The 20,313-nt window shown below is 41.5% G+C and overlaps 1 protein-coding gene across 1 annotated transcript; it reads left to right on the top strand.

The window, feature by feature from the left end:
• Positions 1–621: 621 nt before the first annotated feature.
• On the top strand, positions 622–18,477 carry LOC308335874 (origin recognition complex subunit 4-like; the record flags this gene model as incomplete). Its single annotated transcript, XM_080793093.1, has 13 exons — positions 622–702; positions 4,853–4,977; positions 5,448–5,524; positions 6,060–6,150; positions 6,277–6,352; positions 6,599–6,684; positions 7,337–7,385; positions 7,645–7,796; positions 9,355–9,528; positions 9,729–9,815; positions 11,877–12,056; positions 12,159–12,319; positions 18,417–18,477. The coding sequence occupies exons 2-13, from the start codon at positions 4,915–4,917 to the stop codon at positions 18,475–18,477; spliced, it is 1,257 nt and encodes a 418-aa protein (XP_080649219.1). The 5' UTR covers positions 622–702; positions 4,853–4,914.
• Positions 18,478–20,313: the final 1,836 nt, after the last annotated feature.

The following is a 20,313-nucleotide window of genomic DNA, read 5'->3' as shown; positions in this document are numbered from 1 at the left end:
ACCGTTTCCGGACCCAGACTGGACACTGGACAAAAGACGGCTCCGCGAGGCAACTATCTGGACATACCCACGCGTCCGGGGAGATGTCCTCTACCACACCCCACTCTCCGCTAAGCGGGAGAGGTGTAAAATTCACAGCAGCAGAGCTTCTACTGCAGTATAGATTGTAGAGTTGCATTTAGCCAACAATTATTTTCATTATTTGCAAACCTGCATATACTATTGCAAAATCCTGTCTCTGTGCCTCTGATTTGTGGCTTTGTTTTGTCTGGCACACTTGCTGAGCTTTGATTTTGTAAGAACATCTTTGAATGTGGGGATGGCCGGTGTTGATAAGAGCCCCTAAGATGTTTAGGCAATTTTCGTTTTTTGTTCCAATTTTCTACAGGTGCATGGTGCTGGGTTTACGCACTCTACCTGTGTTGTTCTGTATGCTGCTTTGTCACAGAAATCTATGGCTGACTGGTTGTAAAATAAGCGCATGTGCTGTACACATTCGTCAAGTCTGTGTTTCTCATTTCGTAAAAGCAACACTTTTGTGTTTTTGAATGTGGCTTCAGAAATAGCTGTGCTTTTCTTACACAGGTTTATTTGTGCAGCATAGGCTCCAGAGAATCTCTGCAAATCACCTGAGAGGAGATCTGACCATATTGGAATAGTTGAGAGCATCTTGAACAGCTTGTTTAAAATCAGTTCCCCATGGTAGGTATTTTCACCTGTGTCATTGGTGGTTTTCATTGCTTTATTGGCTTCAGTCCTTACTGTTTCAAAAAAAAAAATTGAAGGGAGATGTACTTTCACTGACATCCTCAAAATCACCAAAGAAGTCATGATCAATCACAGTGTCATATGGACTGTCTTGTCGATCATGCTTTGTATCAACATTTTCTTTCTGTGGCGCTAGTTTCTGTGTCTCAGACATGATGGTGTCAAGACTGGCTTGCACCACGCTAGAGTTCCTTTTACTACCAAGTACAATACAAGCAGCTTGTACTATTGTACTTGTTTGTTGTAGTGTTTTGGCATTAACTAAAGTGCTGAAGATGTACATAGCCAAATTATACCTCTTATCTCTGTGTATGTATTGTTGTTTGCAAATGTGACTTGCCTGTTTCATCAAATGACTTTTACATGCCCTTATGGTACAGAAATCTAAATCTTTGTTATCTGCCTTTCCTACCACTATTCTCCAGCAGCGTAACAAGTACATACTCATGCTATCTTGATTGAAGATACGCATACTGGCTTTTAAAAGCACTATGGACCTGTCACTATTAATCTGAATCGGTGTTGTGTTTGTACCAAATATCTCCTTCTCTTTGCATCTCAATTGTGTGAGTAGTTCCTCTATAGCCGATTGAGTATGTTCTTCAGAGATCATGAATGCAACAGGAGTTGATGAATTAAATGAACTTACTATAATTTCATAATACAAAATCCTTTTCTCTGTTAGTTTAGTCTTAATGATCCCCCCTGTGGCATCCCATGATGATTGTCAGACATGGCTTGCTTGATTTTCTAACGACAGCGGTAGAAAAGTAGTGATTAACAAAACGGATTATACAATATGGATTCGATTCCTTGACTTTGCTGGCAAACAGCTCTTGCCATTCATACATCTTAAAATATTTATTTCCTTTGACTCTTAAGGAGTTTACAGTGTCCCATTCTGAAGACTTCAAAGTAAAGGTAGTAGGTTCAATGGCACTGTGTTTGAAGGGTCCTAATGTAGCACTAGATAGTCCCATGACACTCTGAACAGTACCATCATCTAGACTCAGAGTCTGTACAGACTGATTATGTACAGTGCTATACGAGTGATCTATTTCTACAGCATCTAGACTCAGAGTCTGTACAGACTGATTATGTACAGTGCTCTCATGAAATGCGTGGTGCACAACAACTGGCTTTATAGGCACATGAACACTGCTGGTTTGATTTAAATGTGATTCATCTACACTAGTGCTGTCTTCCTGCACATGAACACTGCTATTCTTTTCAGTATATAAAAACGGTAAACGGTACATTTTTTTGCATTGACCCCAGTAGAAGCTCTGCTGCTGTGAATTTTACACCTCTCCCGCTTAGCGGAGAGTGGGGTGTGGTAGAGGACATCTCCCCGGACGCGTGGGTATGTCCAGATAGTTGCCTCGCGGAGCCGTCTTTTGTCCAGTGTCCAGTCTGGGTCCGGAAACGGTACATTTTTTTGCATTGACCCCAGTAGAAGCTCTGCTGCTGTGAATTTTACACCTCTCCCGCTTAGCGGAGACTGTGGGGTGGTAGAGGACATCTCCCCGGACGCGTGGGTATGTCCAGATAGTTGCCTCGCGGAGGCCTCTTTGTCCAGTGTCCATTCTGGGTCTGGAAACGGCACTTTTTTGAGTGTTGACCCCAATAGAAGGTCTGCTGCTCTGAATTTTACACCTCTCCCGCTTAGCGGAGACTGTGGGGTGGTAGAGGACATCTCCCCGAACGCGTGGGTATGTCCAGATAGTTGCCTCGCGGAGCCGTCTTTTGTCCAGTGTCCAGTCTGGGTCCGGAAACGGTATTTTTTTTTGCATTGACCCCAGTAGAAGCTCTGCTGCTGTGAATTTTACACCTCTCCCGCTTAGCGGAGAGTGGGGTGTGGTAGAGGACATCTCCCCGAACGCGTGGGTATGTCCAGATAGTTGCCTCGCGGAGCCGTCTTTTGTCCAGTGTCCAGTCTGGGTCCGGAAACGGTATTTTTTTTTGCATTGACCCCAGTAGAAGCTCTGCTGCTGTGAATTTTACACCTCTCCCGCTTAGCGGAGAGTGGGGTGTGGTAGAGGACATCTCCCCGGACGCGTGGGTATGTCCAGATAGTTGCCTCGCGGAGCCGTCTTTTGTCCAGTGTCCAGTCTGGGTCCGGAAACGGTACATTTTTTTGCATTGACCCCAGTAGAAGCTCTGCTGCTGTGAATTTTACACCTCTCCCGCTTAGCGGAGACTGTGGGGTGGTAGAGGACATCTCCCCGGACGCGTGGGTATGTCCAGATAGTTGCCTCGCGGAGGCCTCTTTGTCCAGTGTCCATTCTGGGTCTGGAAACGGCACTTTTTTGAGTGTTGACCCCAATAGAAGGTCTGCTGCTCTGAATTTTACACCTCTCCCGCTTAGCGGAGACTGTGGGGTGGTAGAGGACATCTCCCCGGACGCGTGGGTATGTCCAGATAGTTGCCTCGCGGAGGCCTCTTTGTCCAGTGTCCATTCTGGGTCTGGAAACGGCACTTTTTTGAGTGTTGACCCCAATAGAAGGTCTGCTGCTCTGAATTTTACACCTCTCCCGCTTAGCGGAGACTGTGGGGTGGTAGAGGACATCTCCCCGGACGCGTGGGTATGTCCAGATAGTTGCCTCGCGGAGCCGTCTTTTGTCCAGTGTCCACTTTATAAAGTCCATGCACTCCAGTGAATAGCATTTATCCATTTAGATAACTTTATTATTATTATTATTATTATTTAATTACTTGTTTTTACACAGAAACATAATGTGTGTCTTATAGCATCATTTAAATGCTTAATTTGTAGTTCTAATGTGCAAATTAAACTTTTTTTCAACGCTCTAGAGGGTACTCTTATTTTGAAGAGATCGTCCACCGCAAGTCTTAAATTAGCTCACTAGATTAGCTCACTAGACAGTGCCGACGGAGCGAAAATATTCCCGCGAGTAGAGAATATTATGATTATTATGATTCACATCATATTCAACAGAAGAGTTGATTAAACAACATCAGGTAATTGATTTATCACTGTTCATAATGACAATCCTACTCAGACGGTGACTGATATCATAACGTTTACGTAGGCTGTGTGTGAATGAGTAGTTTAGTGTCTGTGTTTACTTTGCATGTAACTTCTTGGGTCTGTGCCCCCGGTCTCCTTTGCATTCGCATCACTGTCATCTGCACGCGACATTTTCATGTAGGGTGGAATAAATGCTCATTCATTTATGTCCAAAAGTAAAACGGCTGATCTGCTACTTTTGTGCAGTGGTGGGAAAACTACTGAATGTCTTTAGTTTTGTAAAACTATCAATACTGCCTATTTGTAGAAATACTGTTTTTTTTAATGAATTGAACAAGGTGTACCCTCTTGTAAACAAGTGTATAATTAATGCTTGTTTATTGGGTCGTCCACTCACAGTTAACAGTGTATGTATTGAGTTGTGCTTGAAATGTACTGTAATTCTGCAAACTGTTTATACATATTTCAATCAATCAATCAATCAATGTTACAAGCAAAAGTTTTTTGGGGTTTTTTCTCCTAGCTGATGCTATTACAATAAAATCTTTTTAAACTTCACTGGAACAGTTACAGAGTGCCTTGGATCTCCTTTTAGTTTATTTATTTTGAAAGTATAGCAGCTCACATATATTATTATTATAATATATTATAGTGGCTGAAACGTAGTGCTGAAAAGGTTAATGTATGTTCGTGCAATAATAATCACTACTCTACAAAGTAACTGTAGTAAACTAAAGGTTCTTGTGGAGCAAAAGTACAATGTTTGGATCTGATATGTAATGGATACTAGGGAGAAAAAAGTATTGGTATTAAATTGGAAATACTCAAGTAAAATACAAATACCTCAGGTGTACTTAAGTGAGTTCTCTCCAACACCAGGGCTACATCCAGAGCAATGGCGAGAGTTCTCTCCAACACCAGGGCTACTTCAAGTATACTTCATTTACAAAAAACACACATAAAAGTGAAGTTATGGAGCCGACAGCTGTTTCTGCACGACAGCAACGATATGTACAGTTATCGTTGTTGCTTTTGGATAAACGATGTGCACGTCATGTCACTGTAACGCGCTTGTTTTATTGCCCTGCACAGGTGGATCATCGTGATCAGTACAGTACTGTACAGTATTGTACAGGTGGATCATCATCGTCATAATGAGCAGCGCTAAACGGAAAGGGAAGGACACCTCTCTGTCTGTAGGAGAATGCATCTCACAGGTCTGTCTGTCTGTCTGTAGGAGAATGCATCTCACAGGTCTGTCTGTCTGTCTGTCTGTAGGAGAATGCATCTCACAGGTCTGTCTGTCTGTCTGTAGGAGAATGCATCTCACAGGTCTGTCTGTCTGTCTGTCTGTAGGAGAATGCATCTCACAGGTCTGTCTGTCTGTCTGTCTGTCTGTCTGTCTGTCTGTAGGAGAATGCATCTCACAGGTCTGTCTGTCTGTAGGGGAATGCATCTCACAGGTCTGTCTGTCTGTCTGTCTGTAGGGGAATGCATCTCACAGGTCTGTCTGTCTGTCTGTAGGAGAATGCATCTCACAGGTCTGTCTGTCTGTCAGACAGACAGACAGACACAGGTTGGATTGTCTAGACCAGCAGGTGCGTGCTGTGAGCTCCTTCTAGGGGGTGCGTGACATGAAAAGGCTAATATAATGTGAAGTGTTGCTTGTATATCTTCTCCACTGCAGACACAGGCGATACTGAGGAGACGACTCTGTCACCAGCAGCTTCCAGAGCAGCCCGAGGGTCTGGAGTCTCAACACAAGTAGGTTCCACTGGCCTGCCAATGTTCTACAGGGGCTGCCATAGTATAATGGTAAAATGGTAAATTTATATAGCGCCTTTATCCAAGGCACTTTACATAGATTGTGCATTACATTCACCCATTCACACACTGATTGCGGCGGAAACCATGCAAGGCACCAACCAGCACATCGGGAGCAATTTGGGGTTCAGTGTCTTTGCCCAAGGACACTTCGACATGCAGACAGGGAGGAGCCGGGATTCGAACCGCCGACCCATGGATCATTGGACGACCTGCTCTACCTCCTGAGCCACAGTCGCCCTAATCGTTGCTAATCTTTACCAAATCTTTACCAAACAGATCATAGATTTTCAAGTGGGTTACAAATTTCATCCAACTATTATGAACAGCAGTTCATTATAGAGGGTAACTCGGTGCTTATGGGTAATGTAGTTCTGTGTGTTTGTAGGCACCTGTTGGAGTTGTTGAGGAGAACAGCAGTTCATATAGAGGGTAACTCGGTGCTCATGGGTAATGTAGTTCTGTGTGTTTGTAGGCACCTGTTGGAGTTGTTGAGGAGAACAGCAGTTCATGGAGAGAGTAACTCTGTGCTCATCGTTGGACCGAGAGGAGCGGGGAAGACCATGGTACTGTACTTACTGTATGACATCATTACATGCGTAGTAGACCATGCTAATGTACTGTATCTGTATGACATCATTAAATACCTCGTAGTAGACCATGCTAATGTGCTGTATGACATCATTCTGTAGTTGCTGAAGTGTGTGTTGAGAGAGCTGCTGGACAACGAGGAAGTGAAGAAGAACCTGCTGCAGGTTCATCTCAACGGTTGGTGCTCACGTCTGCTGTTAACCCATTAAAGTCATTCTGACCTGAGATCAGATTCTAAAAATGTCTTCTACGTCCTGACAGTTTTCATTCTGACCTGAGATCAGATTCTAAAAATGTCTTCTCTACATCCTGACAGTTTTTCTGAAAAAGCTGTGTTTCTATGTCAGTCGTTCACGTGTGTGTGTGTGTGTGTGTGTGTGTGTGTGTGTGTGTGTGTGTGTGTGTGTGTGTGTGTGTGTGCAGGTCTCCTGCAGACAGATGACAGAGTTGCTCTGAAGGAGATCACCAGACAGCTGAACCTGGAGAATGTCGTGGGTGACAAAGTGTTTGTGAGTGTTGTCGTTATTTTATCCTTCATTTTAATAATGCAAATATTGTCGTCATAATTATAACCGTGTCCTTCATTTAATAATACTAATACCTGGAATGTACTGTATACACTGTGGCTCTTCTCTAAGTTCTCAAAGCCGCTTCATGGTGACAAAAAAATACTTTATTAGGAATTAAAAGCAATAAAACACACAAAAATAAGAATTTAAAATCAAAGTCAACTCGGAAAGGTGATTCAAGGCGATTTTATTAATCCATTCAAATGAACTCACCATCTTACAGGGTTCCTGAATCCCTTCAAATGAACTCACCATCTTACAGGGTTCCTGAATCCATTCAAATGAACTCACCATCTTACAGGGTTCCTGAATCCATTTAAAATGAACTCACCATCTTACAGGGTTCCTGAATCCATTTAAAATGAACTCACCATCTTACAGGGTTCCGGTTAAAAATGTATCCCATTTCTCAACGGTGCCAGTTGCCCTAAACTGTAATCCTGGGCACTAGTACTCACCCTCTGCCAGCCTGGGGAGAGCCATGAACTGAGCTCATGCTTCCTTCAATGTTTCAACATATATTTTTTTAGTATAAAAACAATAAGTTGAAAATGGGCAGATAAACTGATCATGATGTCTCTGTTGGTTTCAGGGGAGCTTTGCAGAAAATCTGGGCTTCCTGCTAGAGGCGTTGAAGAAAGGTAGGTGAATCTGGGCTTCCTCCTAAATCTGGTGTCGGGTCTCAGCAGGGGGACAGACTGGGTGAGTTTGGGTGTGCTTGTTGTCGTTGACAGACTGGGTGTGCTTGTTGTCGTTGACAGGGGACAGACTGGGTGTGCTTGTTGTCGTTGACAGGGGACAGACTGGGTGTGCTTGTTGTCGTTGACAGGGGACAGACTGGGTGAGTTTGGGTGTGCTTGTTGTTGTTGACAGACTGGGTGTGCTTGTTGTCGTTGACAGGGGACAGGAGCAGCAGTCGTCCCGTGCTTTTCGTCCTGGATGAGTTTGACCTGTTCGCCCACCACAAGAACCAGACCCTCCTCTACAACCTGCTGGACGTCTCCCAGTCTGCCCAGGCTCCCATCGCCGTTCTGGGCCTCACATGCAGACTGGTAACCCTCCCCCCTTCCCTCCGTAGAATATATCCACATGCAGACTGGTAACCCTCCCACCTTCCCTCCTTAGAATATATCCACATGCAGACTGGTAACCCTCCCACCTTCCCTCCTTAGAATATATCCACATGCAGACTGGTAACCCTCTCTCCTTCTCTCCTTAGAATATATCCACATGCAGACTGGTAACCCTCTCTCCTTCCCTCCTTTAGAATATATCCACATGCAGACTGGTAACCCTCTCTCCTTCCCTCCTTACAATATATCCACATGCAGACTGGTAACCCTCTCTCCTTCCCTCCTTAGAATATATCCACATGCAGACTGGTAACCCTCTCTCCTTCCCTCCTTTAGAATATATCCACATGCAGACTGGTAACCCTCTCTCCTTCCCTCCTTAGAATATATCCACATGCAGACTGGTAACCCTCTCTCCTTCCCTCCTTTAGAATATATCCACATGCAGACTGGTAACCCTCTCTCCTTCCCTCCTTTAGAATATATCCACATGCAGACTGGTAACCCTCTCTCCTTCCCTCCTTACAATATATCCACATGCAGACTGGTAACCCTCTCTCCTTCCCTCCTTAGAATATATCCACATGCAGACTGGTAACCCTCTCTCCTTCCCTCCTTTAGAATATATCCACATGCAGACTGGTAACCCTCCCACCTTCCCTCCGTAGAATATATCCACATGCAGACTGGTAACCCTCTCTCCTTCCCTCCTTAGAATATATCCACATGCAGACTGGTAACCCTCTCTCCTTCCCTCCTTTAGAATATATCCACATGCAGACTGGTAACCCTCTCTCCTTCCCTCCTTAGAATATATCCACATGCAGACTGGTAACCCTCCCACCTTCCCTCCTTAGAATATATTCACATGCAGACTGGTAACCCTCCCACCTTCCCTCCTTAGAATATATCCACATGCAGACTGGTAACCTTCCCTCCTTAGAATACATCCACATGCAGACTGGTAACCCTCAACTGCACCACCTCATGGTGCGTTCAGACTTGGACGGTTTAGAGCCGCGCGGTTACACACAAAGTCAATGCAAATACACGAACGAGTGCCCGACAGGCAGGTGGCACTCGTTACTGGGCTTCTCAAAGTGACATGTAGCCACTCTGCAGTTATGGATGGGTTGAAGGAGCAGGCGGGGGATGTGGCGTGTTGTTGTCGTTGTTGTGATATCAGTAACATGCAGGAGTCGGTTGAATGTTACCTCATCATTTCACAATGGAACGATTTGTGTTTGGGATAAGTGGGCATGAATGAATGACCACCCCTGAGTTGATGGGTTGTTAGATTTAAGACGAATGATTGTTTTCTCCTGGGTTCTCTAATTCCATGAAAATCTTATTTCATTTTTTATTTTTGCAAAAGAGCTGGAGAGACAGGCAGACACTGTTATTGAACAAACACTCTATAACAATGATTACTATTACAATATAGAGAAATGATCCATCCATACCTCTCTCTCTCTCTCTCCCTCTCCCTCTCCCTCTCCCTCTCCCTCTCCCTCTCTCCCCCTCCCCGTCCATCTAGGATGTTCTGGAGTTGTTTGAGAAACGCGTGAAGTCTCGTTTCTCTCACCGTCAGATCCACCTGCTGAACGGCCACACGTTCAGCCAGTACCGGAGCCGAGTCCAGTGCCTGCTCAGTCTGCCCCAGGACTTCCCTGATGCCGGGTTCTGTCAGGAGTGGAACGCCTCGCTCAAGGTGAGGATGGGGCGAGTCATGAGTCTATAACTGTGTATTTGGTACGTTAGTTAGTTAGTTAGTTAGTTAGTCCGTTAGGGGCGAGCGTTCCGGTTACCATTGTTTGCCATATTGCTGTTTGAAGTTGACTTTTGCATGTTTCTGGCCATAGACGTTGTGTGAAGATAAATCCATAGACTTCTGTATGTTTCTGGCCATAGACGTTGTGTGAAGATAAATCCATAGAGGATGTTTTACGACGACACTACAACTCCAGCAAAGACTACAGATCCCAGAACACCCTACTGGTAAGAGTAATCTATTACTGGTACCACTCAACCACTCCCTGCACACCCTACTGGTAAGAGTAATCTATTACTGGTACCACTGAACCACTCCCTGCACATGTTACTGGTAAGAGTAATCTATTACTGGTACCACTGAACCACTCCCTGCACATGTTACTGGTAAGAGTAATCTATTACTGGTACACGTACCACTGAACCACTCCCTGCACACGCTACTGGTAAGAGTAATCTATTACTGGTACCACTGAACCACTCCCTGCACATGTTACTGGTAAGAGTAATCTATTACTGGTACACGTACCACTGAACCACTCCCTGCACACGCAACCGGATGTCTTAAATTTGCTAGCTCTCAAACAGGAAATTTTAAATTTGCTCATTAGACGGAGCCCTCTCAAACCGGAATTCCTAAATTTGCCGATTAGACGGAGCCAAACATTGGCTGTTTTCGACGCGCGTCACCTCTCGTACGGATGGAAATACACGCTGCCGCATCCTGCAGTTGTCGGTTATCACCACCAGGTGGCATCAGAGACTACATTCTGCTGTAGTGCTGCGTTGTATGTTTAGAATGCATTTTTTAGGAAGCATTCATAGGGCAACATGTGTAGCCTAAATGTACTCAAATAGCCAGTTATAAACCTAACTAATACCTACCCTAGTTAGAACCTTAATGTACTCAAATAGCCAGTTATAAACCTAACTAATACCTACCCTAGTTAGAACCTTAATGTACTCAAATAGCCAGTTATAAACCTAACTAACTGTTTGTGTTATTGCTTTATTGTACTGTGAAAATGTTAAGTCAGTTGCAGGGCCTAAGAGTGAGGACAGTACAGTATTAGTATAGGATGGATGTTTGAGTATTGATTTTGAAGTGGATTTGTTCTGGCTAAGGCTATATTTTATGTGTGTGTTTGACTGTCTGGTTCAGGCTCAGATAGGAGCAGACCTTCCACCCACGAGGCAGAATAATCCTCAAGGTCTGTGGAATCATTGGCAGTCTACCCATTGATTCTAGAAAGGGGAGATGTGGTGTGATTGTGGTATGAGGGGAAAGACTACAGAGTCGAGAGGTGATGACATCACGGGGAGCGACCGGGCGGGAGATGGGCTTGGAGACAGGAACAGACAGACAGGTTGTTTACATGTTATGAGACAGTTAATAAATACTATCCACGTTAAGTACAGTCGGACTCGCGTATGTTATTCACTAACACGACAGTTGTGTTGCTACTTGTTGCTTTTTTGTTGCAAGCCAATCTTTCCAATTTGTATAGTGTTTCTTTTTTAAATGCTGCTTAAAAGGTGCCTTTGCATGCCTTGAGGATGATCAATATGTGTTTGATAAATGAGAGGATGGACTACAGGGATGCGATGCAGTTACGGGATGTTTCTGTAAAATGACTACTGGGATGTGATAAATTGTACATTAAGTGTTTTTTTCCCACATCTCCCATGTGTCTACATATCGTTGCTGTCAGGCAGAAGCGTGTGTATCTCCATATTAAGCTTTTGTAAATGAATTTCCTACTTTGTCAGTGTTGTACAAAAAATAGCAGATCTGAAAGCTCTCAATGTGTCACGATGTGACGTGTTGTGAGCTTGTTGATCGGCTGTTAAAAAATTGTAAAAGTAATAACAGAACTATTGTGGAGATGCACTGTTTCCACCTGTCAGTGATATACAGTATTGTGTACACAGTACACAAAACATATTTTTCAATTTGCCACAGGTCTGCATGATCCAAGAATGCAACCAAGAGTTGACACTCAGGTGAAGGGCTTCAAAGTGTTTTGTTGTCTGAATAGGGGCACCATGTGCACACAAATCCTTTACTACTTTCACAATTTATCTAAACTTTGGCCATGAGAATGTCCTTTCTGGTACACATCTCTCACAAACATGCATACATACTCTGCATACATACTCTGCAGTCTTCTGAGTTCGCTACTTGGGTGTGGGCGTGTGGCGCACTAATTTACATTACTGATGGTCATCTGGCAATTCTACGTGGCTGGGTGTCACTATTTGGTACATTAACCTGTGTTTTCTGTTCAGATTGAACTTGCTGTGCCACATGATGTGCAACCAATTGCCACACCTCCATCCCCCATGGATGAAGAAGAAATTCCACCACCCATAGACGAAGGAACGTCAACACCTTCCATGGAGGTCCGAATGGCACCTGTGGCTCAGATGCAAGTCATGCCCCAAAGTCTGCATATCATTCCACAATTTGTAAGTTCCACTTTTAAGACTTGGGTGTAACTTTTTATTTAATCAACACTGAAGAGTAATAAACAATATCTGCAATGTGGTCCCTTCTTTCAATTTCCTCAGAATATTCTCCAGGTTCTCATAAGCGCGACTGAAGGCCAGCTGATCCTGGCGACCCTTGATGCAAAGAGCCTGGATGCGAGGAACCCATCCATAACTATTATACAGAGACGTTGCCTCGTCCGTATTTTGTGTTCTCACATCACAGAGAAGTTTGGAGAATGGTACTTAAACACACACACACACACACACACACACACACACACACACACACACACTCATGCAAACACTAGTTTGAAATAGGTATATGAATCTTCTTTCAGGGGAAAGATATGATGGGACAAGTCTTGACATTTACCTATATTTGTATTAAGTATAAAAGTAATTAGTAACTTGAAAGTATTGTCTGAGGTGAAATGCAAATAAAGTAGTCGTATGATTATTTAAAGACAGACTACTTGACTATTTGTATAGCACCTTTCATGACATGAAATGCAGCTCAAAGTGCTTTACAGAGCAATGGAGAAAAAAAGAAGAAAAGCAAGGCAGTAATGTAATGCAATACAGTGAGGACATGATAAGATCAATTAAAAGCAATGTTGTAGAAGTGGGTCTTGAGCTGTGCTTTAAAAATGTCTACAGAGGCTGCCTGTCGAAGGTACAGTGGGAGTTTGTTCCATGCCGTCGGCCCGTAGAAGCAAAAAGCTGCTGAGTGGTATCCTGTAGTCACTATTCATTGATTCACTGGGATACCAAAAAACATTAAAAAAAAAAAGGTTTCTCGCTGTTCTCAGGCTGAATATTGATATGCGATTAAAATGCGATTAATCTAGATTAATTAACTACAAAGCCTCTGATTAATTAGATTAATTTTTTTAATCGAGTCCCAGCTCTAATAATAACTGATGTTAAAATACAGCAGCGTAGACCTGCCCTTTGTGTTCCATTCCTATATTAACTGATGTTAAAATACAGCAGCGTAGACCTGCCCTTTATGTTCCATTCCTATAATAACTGATGTTAAAATACAGCAGCGTAGACCTGCCCTTTGTGTTCCATTCCTATAATAACTGATGTTAAAATACAGCAGCGTAGACCTGCCCTTTGTGTTCTATTCCTATAATAACTGATGTTAAAATACAGCAGCATAGACCTGCCCTTTGTGTCCCATTCCTATAATAATACTAATAATAAAACTTTATTTGTATAGCACCTTTCATGACATGAAATGCAGCTCAAAGTGCTTTACAGAGCAATGGATTAAAAAAATTAAAAGCAAGGCAAAGACATTAAAAAAGGACTTGATAAGATCAATTAAAAGCAATGTTGTAGAAGTGGGTCTTGAGCTGTGCTTTAAAAATGTCTACAGAGTCTGCCTGACGAAGGTACAGTGGGAGTTTGTTCCATGCCATCGGCCCGTAGAAGCAAAAAGCTGCTTCCCCGTATTTTTTAGTTGCCATTTTTTTAGGCAAAGCGAGCAGGCCAGCAGTGGAAGACCTTAGGGGGCGGTTTGGGACATATTTAGGCAGGCAGTCATGTAGGTAGGAAGGTGTGAGACCATTGAGAGCTTTATACACAAGTAAAATCATTTTAAAATCAATCCTAAAAACAACCGGAAGCCTGTGCAGTGAAGCCAAAACTGGAGTAATATGTTCTCTCCTCTTAGTTCTAGTTAAAACTCTGGCTGCTGCATTTTGGACAAGTTGTAATCTGTCAGTTGTTTTCTTAGGCAGTCCAGAAAAAAGTGCATTGCAGTAGTCAAGCCAAGAAAAAACAAAGGCGTGGATTAGCTGTTCCATTCCTATAATAACTGATGTTAAAATACAGCAGCGTAGACCTGCCCTTTGTGTTCCATTCCTATAATAACTGATGTTAAAATACAGCAGCGTAGACCTGCCTTTTGTGTTCCATTCCTATAATAACTGATGTTAAAATACAGCAGCGTAGACCTGCCCTTTGTGTTCCATTCCTATAATAACTGATGTTAAAATACAGCAGCGTAGACCTGCCTTTTGTGTTCCATTCCTATAATAACTGATGTTAAAATACAGCAGCGTAGACCTGCCCTTTGTGTTCCATTCCTATAATAACTGATGTTAAAATACAGCAGCATAGACCTCCCCTTTGTGTCCCATTCCTATAATAATACTAATAATAAAAAGTCACCCCATTTTGTGTTGCCTAGAACTGGAGGTCTGACAAAAAACAGTAACAATATGAAGTAAGTACAGCTTTCTGATGTCACTGAGATGTACTTGTTACTGTTACTACATTTTTTTCAGACCTCCAGTTCTAGGCAACACAGAATGGGGTGACTTTTTATTATTATTTCCACAACAGGTATATTAATGACAATAAAATGTTGAAAATGAGTGGTATCCTGTAGTCACTATTCATTGATTCATTGGGATACCAAAAAACATTAAAAAAAAGGTTTCTCGCTGTTCTCAGGTTGAATATTGATATGCGATTAAAATGCGATTAATCTAGATTAATTAACTACAAAGCCTCTGATTAATTAGATTAATTTTTTTAATCGAGTCCCAGCTCTAATAATAACTGATGTTAAAATACAGCAGCGTAGACCTGCCCTTTGTGTTCCATTCCTATAATAACTGATGTTAAAATACAGCAGCGTAGACCTGCCCTTTATGTTCCATTCCTATAATAACTGATGTTAAAATACAGCAGCGTAGACCTGCCCTTTGTGTTCCATTCCTATAATAACTGATGTTAAAATACAGCAGCGTAGACCTGCCCTTTGTGTCCCATTCCTATAATAATACTAATAATAAAACTTTATTTGTATAGTACCTTTCATGACATGAAATGCAGCTCAAAGTGCTTTACAGAGCAATGGATTAAAAAAATTAAAAGCAAGGCAAAGACATTAAAAAAGGACTTGATAAGATCAATTAAAAGCAATGTTGTAGAAGTGGGTCTTGAGCTGTGCTTTAAAAATGTCTACAGAGTCTGCCTGACGAAGGTACAGTGGGAGTTTGTTCCATGCCGTCGGCCCGTAGAAGCAAAAAGCTGCTTCCCCGTATTTTTTAGTTGCCATTTTTTTAGGCAAAGCGAGCAGGCCAGCAGTGGAAGACCTTAGGGGGCGGTTTGGGACATATTTAGGCAGGCAGTCATGTAGGTAGGAAGGTGTGAGACCATTGAGAGCTTTATACACAAGTAAAATCATTTTAAAATCAATCCTAAAAACAACCGGAAGCCTGTGCAGTGAAGCCAAAACTGGAGTAATATGTTCTCTCCTCTTAGTTCTAGTTAAAACTCTGGCTGCTGCATTTTGGACAAGTTGTAATCTGTCAGTTGTTTTCTTAGGCAGTCCAGAAAAAAAGTGCATTGCAGTAGTCAAGCCAAGAAAAAACAAAGGCGTGGATTAGCTGTTCCATTCCTATAATAACTGATGTTAAAATACAGCAGCGTAGACCTGCCCTTTGTGTTCCATTCCTATAATAACTGATGTTAAAATACAGCAGCGTAGACCTGCCTTTTGTGTTCCATTCCTATAATAACTGATGTTAAAATACAGCAGCGTAGACCTGCCTTTTGTGTTCCATTCCTATAATAACTGATGTTAAAATACAGCAGCGTAGACCTGCCTTTTGTGTTCCATTCCTATAATAACTGATGTTAAAATACAGCAGCGTAGACCTGCCCTTTGTGTTCCATTCCTATAATAACTGATGTTAAAATACAGCAGCGTAGACCTGCCCTTTGTGTTCCATTCCTATAATAACTGATGTTAAAATACAGCAGCGTAGACCTGCCCTTTGTGTTCCATTCCTATAATAACTGATGTTAAAATACAGCAGCGTAGACCTGCCCTTTGTGTTCCATTCCTATAATAACTGATGTTAAAATACAGCAGCATAGACCTCCCCTTTGTGTCCCATTCCTATAATAATACTAATAATAAAAAGTCACCCCATTTTGTGTTGCCTAGAACTGGAGGTCTGACAAAAAACAATAACAATATGAAGTAAGTACAGCTTTCTGATGTCACTGAGATGTACTTGTTACTGTTACTACATTTTTTTCAGACCTCCAGTTCTAGGCAACACAGAATGGGGTGACTTTTTATTATTATTTCCACAACAGGTATATTAATGACAATAAAATGTTGAAAATGAGTGGTATCCTGTAGTCACTATTCATTGATTCACTGGGATACCAAAAAACATTAAAAAAAAGGTTTCTCGCTGTTCTCAGGTTGAATATTGATATGCGATTAAAATGCGATTAATCTAGATTAATTAACTACAAAGCCTCTGATTAATTAGATTATTTTTTTTAATCGAGTCCCAGCTCTAATAATAACTGATGTTAAAATACAGCAGCGTAGACCTGCCCTTTGTGTTCCATTCCTATAATAACTGATGTTAAAATACAGCAGCGTAGACCTGCCCTTTGTGTTCCATTCCTATAATAACTGATGTTAAAATACAGCAGCGTAGACCTGCCCTTTGTGTTCCATTCCTATAATAACTGATGTTAAAATACAGCAGCGTAGACCTGCCCTTTGTGTTCCATTCCTATAATAACTGATGTTAAAATACAGCAGCGTAGACTTTCCCTTTTTGTTCCATTCCTATAATAACTGATGTTAAAATACAGCAGCGTAGACCTGCCCTTTGTGTTCCATTCCTATAATAACTGATGTTAAAATACAGCAGCATAGACCTCCCCTTTGTGTCCCATTCCTATAATAATACTAATAATAAAACTTTATTTGTATAGCACCTTTCATGACATGAAATGCAGCTCAAAGTGCTTTACAGAGCAATGGATTAAAAAATTAAAAGCAAGGCAAAGACATTAAAAAAGGACTTGATAAGATCAATTAAAAGCAATGTTGTAGAAGTGGGTCTTGAGCTGTGCTTTAAAAATGTCTACAGAGTCTGCCTGACGAAGGTACAGTGGGAGTTTGTTCAATGCCGTCGGCCCGTAGAAGCAAAAAGCTGCTTCCCCGTATTTCTTAGTTGCCATTTTTTTAGGCAAAGCGAGCAGGCCAGCAGTGGAAGACCTTAGGGGGCGGTTTGGGACATATTTAGGCAGGCAGTCATGTAGGTAGGAAGGTGTGAGACCATTGAGAGCTTTATACACAAGTAAAATCATTTTAAAATCAATCCTAAAAACAACCGGAAGCCAGTGCAGTGAAGCCAAAACTGGAGTAATATGTTCTCTCATCTTAGTTCTAGTTAAAACTCTGGCTGCTGCATTTTGGACAAGTTGTAATCTGTCAGTTGTTTTCTTAGGCAGTCCAGAAAAAAGTGCATTGCAGTAGTCAAGCCAAGAAAAAACAAAGGCGTGGATTAGCTGTTCCATTCCTATAATAACTGATGTTAAAATACAGCAGCGTAGACCTGCCCTTTGTGTTCCATTCCTATAATAACTGATGTTAAAATACAGCAGCGTAGACCTGCCTTTTGTGTTCCGTTCCTATAATAACTCATGTTAAAATACAGCAGCGTAGACCTGCCCTTTGTGTTCCATTCCTATAATAACTGATGTTAAAATACAGCAGCGTAGACCTGCCCTTTGTGTTCCATTCCTATAATAACTGATGTTAAAATACAGCAGCATAGACCTGCCCTTTGTGTTCCATTCCTATAATAACTGATGTTAAAATACAGCAGCGTAGACCTTCCCTTTGTGTTCCATTCCTATAATAACTGATGTTAAAATACAGCAGCATAGACCTCCCCTTTGTGTCCCATTCCTATAATAATACTAATAATAAAAAGTCACCCCATTTTGTGTTGCCTAGAACTGGAGGTCTGACAAAAAACAGTAACAATATGAAGTAAGTACAGCTTTGTGATGTCACTGAGATGTACTTGTTACTGTTACTACATTTTTTTCAGACCTCCAGTTCTAGGCAACACAGAATGGGGTGACTTTTTATTATTATTTCCACAACAGGTATATTAATGACAATAAAATGTTGAAAATTAGTGGTATCCTGTAGTCACTATTCATTGATTCACTGGGATACCAAAAAACATTAAAAAAAAAGGTTTCTCGCTGTTCTCAGGTTGAATATTGATATGCGATTAAAATGCGATTAATCTAGATTAATTAACTACAAAGCCTCTGATTAATTAGTGTAATGGCAATCCTTCCCTTCATCATTTTGTTGCCCATTACTTCACAGGTGGTGAAAGTGGTCGTACGCAGCAGTGCACACAGAAACATGAAAGATGGATGTCCAGTCGTAGAGCTTAGTTTGCCTGTATTTATTGAAGTTGTTGCAGTTGAAATGAACATACCAATATAGCGATTATCCTGTTATTCTGGCTGCATGGTAAGCTGTGGCTGCATGGTAAGAACGGTGTGCTCCCACCATACCCTGTGTCTAGTTCCTGGCTAGTGCCCCTGTGTGTCACCTTTATAAGTGCTCACCTTCTATCATCTGTGTTTCTAAAGCCCGCCACTTGGTGGTCAAAAATAATACTGGTAATAATAATAATACAAATAATGCCTCTCTTCTAATGGCTCCTACAATTAGATAAAAAAAATTAATCGAGTCCCAGCTCTAATAATAACTGATGTTAAAATACAGCAGCGTAGACCTGCCCTTTGTGTTCCATTCCTATAATAACTGATGTTAAAATACAGCAGCGTAGACCTGCCCTTTATGTTCCATTCCTATAATAACTGATGTTAAAATACAGCAGCGTAGACCTGCCCTTTATGTTCCATTCCTATAATAACTGATGTTAAAATACAGCAGCGTAGACCTGCCCTTTATGTTCCATTCCTATAATAACTGATGTTAAAATACAGCAGCGTAGACCTGCCCTTTGTGTTCCATTCCTATAATAACTGATGTTAAAATACAGCAGCATAGACCTCCCCTTTGTGTCCCATTCCTATAATAATACTAATAATAAAAAGTCACCCCATTTTGTGTTGCCTAGAACTGGAGGTCTGACAAAAAACGGTAACAATATGAAGTAAGTACAGCTTTCTGATATCACTGAGATGTACTTGTTACTGTTACTACATTTTTTTCAGACCTCCAGTTCTAGGCAACACAGAATGGGGTGACTTTTTATTATTATTTCCACAACAGGTATATTAATGACAATAAAATGTTGAAAATGAGTGGTATCCTGTAGTCACTATTCATTGATTCACTGGGATACCAAAAAACATTAAAAAACAGGTTTCTCGCTGTTCTCAGGTTGAATATTGATATGCGATTAAAATGCGATTAATCTAGATTAATTAACTACAAAGCCTCTGATTAATTAGATTAATTTTTTTAATCGAGTCCCAGCTCTAATAATAACTGATGTTAAAATACAGCAGCGTAGACCTGCCCTTTGTGTTCCATTCCTATAATAACTGATGTTAAAATACAGCAGCGTAGACCTGCCCTTTATGTTCCATTCCTATAATAACTGATGTTAAAATACAGCAGCGTAGACCTGCCCTTTATGTTCCATTCCTATAATAACTGATGTTAAAATACAGCAGCGTAGACCTGCCCTTTGTGTTCCATTCCTATAATAACTGATGTTAAAATACAGCAGCGTAGACCTGCCCTTTATGTTCCATTCCTATAATAACTGATGTTAAAATACAGCAGCATAGACCTCCCCTTTGTGTCCCATTCCTATAATAATACTAATAATAAAACTTTATTTGTATAGTACCTTTCATGACATGAAATGCAGCTCAAAGTGCTTTACAGAGCAATGGATTAAAAAATTTAAAGCAAGGCAAAGACATTAAAAAAGGACTTGATAAGATCAATTAAAAGCAATGTTGTAGAAGTGGGTCTTGAGCTGTGCTTTAAAAATGTCTGCCTGACGAAGGTACAGTGGGAGTTTGTTCCATGCCGTCGGCCCGTAGAAGCAAAAAGCTGCTTCCCCGTATTTTTTAGTTGCCATTTTTTTAGGCAAAGCGAGCAGGCCAGCAGTGGAAGACCTTAGGGGGCGGTTTGGGACATATTTAGGCAGGCAGTCATGTAGGTAGGAAGGTGTGAGACCATTGAGAGCTTTATACACAAGTAAAATCATTTTAAAATCGATCCTAAAAACAACCGGAAGCCAGTGCAGTGAAGCCAAAACTGGAGTAATATGTTCTCTCATTTTAGTTCTAGTTAAAACTCTGGCTGCTGCATTTTGGACAAGTTGTAATCTGTCAGTTGTTTTCTTAGGCAGTCCAGAAAAAAGTGCATTGCAGTAGTCAAGCCAAG

The sequence above is a fragment of the Protomyctophum bolini genome (genome assembly GCF_963924005.1).
Source record: "Protomyctophum bolini genome assembly, chromosome: 20".
NCBI classification, from domain to species: domain Eukaryota; kingdom Metazoa; phylum Chordata; class Actinopteri; order Myctophiformes; family Myctophidae; genus Protomyctophum; species Protomyctophum bolini.
Note: the sequence above shows the minus strand (reverse complement) of the source record. Positions and strands in the feature narration are given on the sequence as shown.